Here is a 10038-nt window from a genome sequence, read left to right as displayed (position 1 = left end):
CCCCACGCAGACACGGGGAGAACATGCAAACTCCACACAGAAAGGACCCGGACTGCTCCACCTGGGCATCGAACCCAGGACCTTCCTGCTGTGAGGCGAGGAGGGAAGGAGGGAGCCACTGTGCCATCCTAGTTTTATTAAGAGCATTGCACTTAAATGTGTGAGAACGTGGTGTTAAGTCGACTCCTAGTGCTGCCACAAATTAACTTTAAACATAAGAGTGGTGTTGATTTTTCTTTTAATTCAATTCAATTCTTTATCCTGGTCACAGCACACAATGCAGGAATTCCATGGGCAGGGTGCCAATCGATTGCAGGGTTTACTTTCAATAGGAGACAGGTCTGGGCTGCAGGCGGGCCAGTCAAGCACGCACACTCACACTGACTAATTTTCTTTTTGATTTGATTCACAATTCTTGCAAGATGTTTGGCACAAAGCGGTGAGACAGGACCCGTCTTCGCTTGCCAACACTAAGCCCTATTTTGTTTTTTTGAGTTTTGTTTCAGGACACTATTTAAATGTTTTCTTATATTTACAAGATGCAGTCAATTTGGTCAGTACTTTTGTCAGTTTAGTAAAAATTTAAAAGAATTACATAAAGCACAGATTCATTTTTATTTTACATTTTACAAAAGTTCCCAACTTTACTGGACATAGGGTTTGTATAAATATTTTTTCAGGCCAATATGCCAAGACTTGCAGGAAACAGCATTATTACAGTTATTTATTACAAAAGTAAAACGTTTACATACATTCTTTAATTTCCTTTGAGATCAGTAAAGTATCTATCTATCTATCCATACTTTTACATTGTAGGTGACATGTATGTATGTACTAACAGCCTTGAGGTTTTAATGATCTCTTCAGATACTCTTTGTGAGTAAATGAATACATTCCTTTGTCAAAAATTATGATCCTTTTTATTGCTTTCTAATTCTGTTTTGGTGATTCTGTTTGACTGTAGCTGTTGTATTCTCTGTGCCTACATAACTAGGGCTGCCACTGAGATTAGCAACAACTGTGCAGGATAATAAAGATTTTCTATCAAAAAAAAAAAAAGATTAATACACCCACAATAATGTTTTAACAGAAAATTGAATAATTGATTTAAAAAGCAAACATTTTACTTGAACTATATATAGTCTAGATATTTGTAATGAAGGGTTTTGCTCGGCAGAGGGAGTAAGTGATTTTTTTTGGAAAACTACAGATTAATACCATGTGCAGTACCAGTTTAGACCTTTAGGACATGCTATGAAAAACACTACACACACTCAGACTGACCATAGCATACCTCATTTGTTTTTCCATTGCTCACCACGAGCTAAGCCTATCATGAAAAATAATATAATCATTGCACTAGACATGGTATTGAACTACAACACCAAACTAGAAAATGTTGGGACAGCCTGGAAAATGCAAATAATAAAAAACACAGAGTTTCTTACATTTACTTTGAATTTTATTTCATTGCAGAGAGGATGAACCTGAGATATTTCATGTTTTATCTGGTCAACTTCATTTCATTTATTAATAAACATTCATTCCTGCATTTCAGGCCTGCAACACATTCCAAAAAAGTTGGGACAGTAAAGCATTTACCGCTTTGTAATGTTGCCGTTTCTTTTCACCACACCGAGGATACCAAGTGATTTAGTGTTTCAGCTTTTATTTTGTCCCATTCTTCCTGCAAACACATCTTAAGATCGGGGACATGTCAGGACTGCAGGCAGGCCAGTCCAGTACCCGTACCTTCTTCTTTCCACATCCATGTTCTTGTAATGTGTGCAGCATGTGGTTTTGCATTGTCTTGTTGAAAAATGCATGGACGTGACTGGAAAAGACGACGTCTTGAAGCACAGGCAGCACATGTTGCTCTAAAGGGTCAGTGTACTTTTCTGTATTAATGCTGCCATCACAAGTGTAACTTACCTTTGCAAAGGGCATTGAGACTACTCTATACAATGACAGTCTGGAGCACACAGCATCCAATTCTTCAAAGAAAGAACTAAAATACTGATTTGTCTGACCACAATACATGTTTCTAAGACGGTCTGCCAAGATTTAGGCTAGTGTATTAGTCCTTCTCTTCATATTTCTAAACAGGTGAAATCTGGCAACCCTGCTGGAAAGTGTATTAAGCAATGTTTACTGTTTACTGGTATATTTCTGGTCAGTTTCCATGTAGTGCAACCTTTTCTCTTCTTCATTTCACAGAAATGCTGTATATTTTACTTGCTTCAAAGGAATTGTGTTTAATAAAAACAATTTTAATTACATCATTTTAGCTGCAGTGTTTTGTTGGTGGTAAATTTGGTCGCCTATATTGAGTAACTCTCTCCTACTTGCTTGTATTTTGCCCAACCCTGACTGCAGACCATCTGAGATTTACAGTATGACACCGACACACAGGCTGCGCTGTAGGTTTGAAGCTGCCTGCCTGTGCAATTTCTCTGAGATTTACGGTAGCGATAAAAAAAAAAGAGGAAATTCTGAACGCGCTTGAACGCGCACACGGTGTGCAGCGCTGACTAAACGTGGATCTAAACGTATATCTGGAAAACCCAGCCGTTACTAAATAATGCTAGTAGATCGTTCTGTAGTAGGAGGGGGTGTTTGAGGAAAGCAAAGGGGGGTCATCTGCCACTAAGCACCCCTCACACGTCCCACACGTCCACGATAAGATGAACGGCTGAAGATCCGAGCTGTTCGAGCAAACCTGGAACTACAGAGCTGCGTTCACGTCCTCCTGAATCTGCCGTTTCACGCGTTCTCCAATGCGCATGTGATTGTTATTGCAGATCTTTGACAGGCGTTAGGACGATTTGCAGTAACGATCAGCAGTAAGGCGTAATTCCACACCGCGTGTTCGTAGGTGGTACACGGAGGAATCAGCAGTGCAAGAGAAAGGAAAGAAATCAGCCCTTAACATGACCATGTCTGTCCCGGAGAGGATCTCAGAGTCCGGGGGGAAAGAGGAAGAAAGCGAGGATGAAAGTGAAATCCTGGAGGAAAGCCCGTGTGGTCGCTGGCAGAAGAGAAAGGAGCAGGTATGGCATCTTTTTATTGCATTTATCTGCTGAGCAATTTATTTATACCCCAAATGATTATGTGACTGCATATCAAATCATTGCATGATCACAAATATATTGATTAACTGGGAGCAGGATGCACAGGGACCCTGGACAGTGTGCCCACCCAAAGCATGGCACCTCACATTCACCCATTCTTTTATACAGTTACTCACACCAAAAGGCATTAATAGTAGCCAACATTACAACAGTGCTGCAAGATCATATGTGTAACACCAATGTTTAGTGTAGCTGTAAAGTATGCAATTGATTTAATGAGTTTAACTGCAACCCCAAATCAGAAAAAGTTGGGACAGCATGGAAAATGCAAATAATAATAAAAAAAACACAGCGTTTCTAACATTTACTTTGACTTTTATTTCATTGCAGACAGGATGAACCTGAGATGTTTCATGTTTTGTTATTAATAAACATCCATTCCTGCATTTCAGACCTGCAACACATTCCAAAAAAAGTTGGGACGGTTGGGACGGTAAAGCATTTACCACTTTGTGATGTTGCCGTTCCTTTTCACAACACTTAAAAGACATTTTGGCATGGCTGTGGAAAGACATGGCTTTGGAAAAAAGAGGGTACGGGTACTGGACTGACCTGCCTGCAGTCCTGACCTGTCCCCAACAGAGAACGTGTGGAGAATTTTGAAATGAAAAATGCCACAACGACGACCCCGTACCGTTGCACATCTTGAGACGTGTTTGTAGGAAGAATGGGACAAAATAAAACCTGAAGCACTAAATCGCTTGCTTTCCTCTGTGCCAAAATGTATTTTAAGTGTTGTGAGAAGGAATGGCAACATTACAAAGTGGTAAATGCTTTACCGTCCCAACTTTTTTGGAATGTGTTGCAGGCCTGAAATGCAGGAATGGATGTTTATTAATAAATGAAATGAAGTTGAGCAGATAAAACATGAAATATCTCAGGTTCATCCTGTCTGAAATGAAATAAAAGTCAAAGTAAATGTAAGAAACTCTTTTTTGATTTGGGATTGTATAAAGAGGGTTTGCTTTGCCTTGCTTGCTGTGTAACAGCAATATTTAGGGTAGTTGTTAGTTATTATTTCATTTCAGACAGGATGAACCTGAGATATTTCATGTTTTATCTGCTCAACTTCATTTCATTTATTAATAAACATCCATTCCTGCATTTCAGACCTGCAACACATTCCAAAAAAAGTTGGGACGGTAAAGCATTTACCACTTTGTAATGCTGCCATTCCTTTTCACCACACTTAAAATATGTTTTGGCACCGAGGAGACCAAGTGATTTAGTGTTTCAGCTTTTATTTTGTCTCATTGTTCCTGCAAACACGTCTTAAGTACAGTACAGGGTCGTCATTGTGGCATTTTTTTCAGAATCAGAATCTTTTATTCGCCAAGTAGCAGATGTACAAGGAATTTCTTAAATAATAAAAAGTTACACTATATCTAAACGTATAATAAACAATAAACAATGTAGCAGCAGCATGAACAGTACAACATCAGGCAAAGTGTGCAGTGAGGATGTACAGTACGGTACACTGACAGAGAAAGTAAAAAAAATAGAAAAGGCATATATACTGTATATATATATATACAGTGTATCACAAAAGTGTATCACATTTCTGCAAATATTTTATTATATCTTTTCATGGGACAACACTATAGACATGAAACTTGGATATAACTTAGAGTAGTCAGTGTACAGCTTGTATAGCAGTGTAGATTTACTGTCTTCTGAAAATAACTCAACACACAGCCATTAATGTCTAAATAGCTGGCAACATAAGTGAGTACACCCCACAGTGAACATGTCGAAATTGTGCCCAAATGTGTCGTTGTCCCTCCCTGGTGTCATGTGTCAAGGTCCCAGGTGTAAATGGGGAGCAGGGCTGTTAAATTTGGTGTTTTGGGTACAATTCTCTCATACTGGCCACTGGATATTCAACATGGCACCTCATGGCAAAGAACTCTCTGAGGATGTGAGAAATAGAATTGTTGCTCTCCACAAAGATGGCCTAGGCTATAAGAAGATTGCTAACACCCTGAAACTGAGCTACAGCATGGTGGCCAAGGTCATACAGCGGTTTTCCAGGACAGGTTCTACTCGGAACAGGCTTCGCCAGGGTCGACCAAAGAAGTTGAGTCCACGTGTTCGGCGTCATATCCAGAGGTTGGCTTTAAAAAATAGACACATGAGTGCTGCCAGCATTGCTGCAGAGGTTGAAGACGTGGGAGGTCAGCCTGTCAGTGCTCAGACCATACGCCGCACACTGCATCAACTCGGTCTGCATGGTCGTCATCCCAGAAGGAAGCTGACGCACAAGAAAGCCCGCAAACAGTTTGCTGAAGACAAGCAGTCCAAGAACATGGATTACTGGAATGCCCTGTGGTCTGACGAGACCAAGATAAACTTGTTTGGCTCAGATGGTGTCCAGCATGTGTGGCGGCGCCCTGGTGAGAAGTACCAAGACAACTGTATCTTGCCTACAGTCAAGCATGGTGGTGGTAGCATCATGGTCTTGGGCTGCATGAGTGTTGCTGGCACTGGGGAGCTACAGTTCATTGAGGGAAACATGAATTCCAACATGTACTGTGACATTCTGAAACAGAGCATGATCCCCTCCCTTCGAAAACTGGGCCTCATGGCAGTTTTCCAACAGGATAACGACCCCAAACACAACCTCCAAGATGACAACTGCCTTGCTGAGGAAGCTGAAGGTAAAGGTGATGGACTAAACCCAATTGAGCACCTGTGGCGCATCCTCAAGTGGAAGGTGGAGGAGTTCAAGGTGTCTAACATCCACCAGCTCCGTGATGTCATCATGGAGGAGTGGAAGAGGATTCCAGTAGCAACCTGTGCAGCTCTGGTGAATTCCATGCCCAGGAGAGTTAAGGCAGTGCTGGATAATAATGGTGGTCACACAAAATATTGACACTTTGGGCACAATTTGGACATGTTCACTGTGGGGTGTACTCACTTATGTTGCAGCTATTTAGACATTAATGGCTGTGTGTTGAGTTATTTTCAGAAGACAGTAAATCTACACTGCTATACAAGTTGTACACTGACTACTCTAAGTTATATCCAAGTTTTATTTCTATAGTGTTGTCCCATGAAAAGATATAATAAAATATTTGCAGAAATGTGAGCGGTGTACTCACTTTTGTGATACACTGTATATATATACTGTATATAATATAGCAGCGATAAAAATTGTGCAATAGAGATTATTTACACAAAGGTGCATATGTGCATTTTTTGTTTCAAAATTCTCCACACGTTCTCTATTTGGGACAGGTCAGGACTGCAGGCAGGCCAGTCCAGTACCCGTACCCTTTTCTTCTGCAGCCATGCCTTTGTAGTGTGTGCAGCTTTTTTTGGAATGTGTTGCAGGCCTGAAATGCGGGAATGTTTAATAATAAATGAAATGAAGTTAAGCAGACAAAACATGAAACATTAAGGACAGTGGTAGCCTAGTGGGTAGAGCTTTGGGCTATCAACCGGAAGATTGGCTGTTCAAATCCAGGCTCTGCTATGCAGCCGCTGTTGGGTCCTTGAGCAAGACCCTTAACCCTGTCTGCTCCAGGGGCGCCGTAAGGTGGCTGACCCTGCGCTCTGACCCCAGTTTCCAAACAAGCTGGGATATGCGAAGAAAGAATTTCATTGTAGTGTTCAACTGTATATGTATATATGACAAATAAAGTATATCTTCCATCTCAGGTTCATCCTGTCTGCAATGAAATAAAAGTCAAAGTTAATGTCAGAAACTCAGTATTGCTTGCTGTGTAACAGCAATATTTAGGGTAGTTGTTAGTTATGCATTTGATTAAATTAGTTTAACTACATACATATATTTTTTTATTTGTTCATCTTAAGTAACTACTTCAACTGGAATAGTGTTATAGTAAAATATGGTGGATTTAAAGTAAATGCGGCGGCACGGTGGCTTAGTGGGTAGCACTGTCGCCTCACAGCAAGAAGGTCCTGGGTTTGATCCCCAGGCAGGATGGTCCAGGTCCTTTCTGTGTGGAGTTTGCGTGTTCTCCCCATGTCTGCGTGGGTTTCCTCCGGGAGCTCCGGTTTCCTCCCACAGTCCAAAAACATGCAGTTAGGTTAATTGGAGACACTGAATTGCCCTATAGGTGAATGGGTGTGTGTATGTGTGTCTGCCCTGCGATGGACTGGCTCCCCGTCCAGGGTGTTACTGTGTGCCTTGCGCCCATTGAAAAGCTGGGATAGGCTCCAGCACACCGCCCGTGAACCTTATTGGATAAGCGGTTAAGAAAGTGAGTGAGTGAGTGAGTGAGTGAGTAAAGTAAATGCACTTAGTAATACGTTATAATACAATTATAAACTAGTTTTTATAGCGCAGTATGCACTTGTACGCAAAACTTTAGATATTAAGTTGATTTTTAAAGTAAACACAAGGAAACAACATGCACAGTGACTTGCGTGCAAACCGCAGATGCATTTTGTTGCCACCTAGGAGTCTTTCTTCTCCTGTTTTGGTTAGTTTCACCCCCTCTTCCTTGCAGAAAGCTTTTAGATTGAACATGTTTTTGGGCTCCTGTGCAAGAACAGCATGTTTATGAGCAGCCCACTCATTTTAATGCTGTCCAAAACAGGGGGCTGTGAGTGCCTTTCCAAAAGCTACAGTTTGCTTTCACTGAAGTAGTTTGTGGCTGATTTTAAGGTATGTTTTTGGGGTTTGTGTGGTCGTAAAAGCCAACCAGTTTCCAGCTTCAGATTATTTATAGTGGAATCAATTGCTTTATTTAGATATGCAGAGTTTTTTTTACCACTAGCTACCACACAACCCATAATAGATCCATAATAGATCTAACCCATCCATTCCAAGTTGTGCTCCTCTCATTAAGCATTGCTTCTCTTTTCTCCAAACATATTTAGTGATAAATACCTCTTTAGATTGTTGTATGCTTAACATAAAGTCATTTAACTAAAGTTATTACTCAGTTCTCAGAATTACTATGTGGCAAGTTAATACTGAACCCATGTGTGATCAAGAGCCCATGTGGATCAGACCAGTGCGCATGCCTGTGTGAGGAAGATAACATGGGTGTGAAGGTGTGTCTGACTGGGTGGTGACATGTATACAAGGCCTGCACTATGTCTTTACTGGACTTTACTCACTGATAAGTACTAGTTCTAAACTACTGAAAGCTTATCTCTAATGGCACAAGTTCACAAGTTGTACTACACGCTTACAGTGATACCAAAAAGCTAGTGTTAGCGTCCACATAAATACTGAATGCAGCCTTGTAGGTATTCTTTTAATACGTCGAAAAATGAACACTTATGAACATCTGATTTAATCATTATCCATCCAATAAAGATTATATGCCTGGCCACAAATGCAGTTTGTAAATAGCTACTGGAAGGACACGCTTTCATAGACGTCATTTACGTTATTGATCAGTATGGACCAGCAGCATTGGCCTATGGATAATCCTCCCATGTGCTCCCCATCATTGCCACTGAATAGACTAAAGGTACAAAGTTCCTAAAACAGCAACTTTCACACCTCTGGGAACGCTTTCCCTCATATCTTATCACATATCTTCTGGAATTCACTTTCACTCAGGTAAATAAAATACTGGAGTGAATTTAGGACCTGATGTTTGGTGACTAGGCCAGGTCAGAGCTCTGTGTAAAACGACTCCATTAGGCTGTCAGATTAGGTTTCACTATGTCTAGACAACACACTTTCTTCGCGTCTTTGTATTGGTGATGTGATTTATACCAGCGGTCCCCAACCGGGACGGGAGGATTAAAATAGAATAACAATACTGCTCACAAATGATGGAAAATCACTGGGTACCCGCTGCTCCCACCTAGGGGTGATAGGAGACAGTAACACCAGAAGTGTGTTGGAAATGGAAGCAGTGTTTTCATTGTTTTTGTAGCGATCTCTAATTATTTATTCTTTCTGTGCAGCCCAGTAATAAATGACGCACGGACCGGTCTGTAGCCCGGTGGTTGGGGACCACTGATTTACACCATTTTAGCTAAATCCTGCAATTATCAAAGAGGATCTTTGGTTTGCTGGTTCGGTTGCTGTGACCGCTGTGTGATAAAATGCAATCAAATTATTATGATAATTAGCTAACATCTATGCTCTAATCTTAGCATGCTGTCTGAGCAGGGTTCAAATTTTCTCACTTTCCGTTGGGTTTGTGTCACTCTGAGGCAGCAGGCTCTTGTAATTAAAAGCTAGCTCAGTAAGGTAGAACATAATATGCACAGATAAGGTTGATTTTCCAAGGACCGGGATGGAAGGATTTGAAATAGAATAACTATACTGCTCGCAAATGATGGAAAATCACTGGGAACCCACTGCTCCCACCTAGGGGTGATAGGAGACAATAACACCAGAAGTGTTTTGGAAATGGAAGCCGTGTTTTCATTGTTTTTGTAGAGATCTCTAATTATTTATTCTTTCTGTGCGGCCCGGTAATAAATGACGCACAGACTGGTACCGGTCTGTAGCCCGGTGGTTGGGGATCACTGATTAACACCATTTTAGCTAAATCCTACAATTTTCAAACAGGATCTTTGGTTTACCTGCACCAGTTTGGCCACAAATGTGAATTTGCATTGCTGTGTGATAAGATGCAATCAAAGCAGTATGATAATTAGCTAACGTCTATGCTCTAATCTTAGCATGCTGTCTGAGCAGGGTTTAAATTTACTCACTTTCTGCAGGCTTTGTGTCACTCTGAGGCAGCAGGGCCTTCTAATTGAAAGCTAGCTCAGTAAGTTAGAACATAATATGCACAGATAAGGTTGGTTTTTTTAAATTTTGGGTCATTTGTCATTTTTAAATAAAAGAGACCCTGTTATGACCCCCAGTGAACAGATCTTTGTATGGTAGATCTTCCTTAGCACTGCACTGACACTTGCATGGTAACAACATGGTAACGTGTGTTATGGTACGAGTGTATCAGGT

General features: G+C 40.9%; 1 protein-coding gene across 1 annotated transcript in view; it reads left to right on the top strand.

Moving 5' to 3' along the window:
- Positions 1-2570: 2570 nt before the first annotated feature.
- The window catches only part of nrbp2a (nuclear receptor binding protein 2a), a 49157-nt gene continuing 41689 nt past the window's right edge, over positions 2571-10038 (top strand). The window contains exon 1 of the mRNA XM_062993885.1: positions 2571-3050. Coding sequence (XP_062849955.1) covers positions 2931-3050 — 120 coding nt within the window. The 5' untranslated portion in view covers positions 2571-2930. The remainder of the gene's footprint in view (positions 3051-10038) is intronic.

This window comes from Trichomycterus rosablanca, chromosome 4 (genome assembly GCF_030014385.1).
Source record: "Trichomycterus rosablanca isolate fTriRos1 chromosome 4, fTriRos1.hap1, whole genome shotgun sequence".
NCBI lineage: Eukaryota > Metazoa > Chordata > Actinopteri > Siluriformes > Trichomycteridae > Trichomycterus > Trichomycterus rosablanca.
The sequence above is the reverse complement of the archived record's forward strand: the minus strand, read 5'-3'. Positions and strand labels throughout refer to the sequence as shown.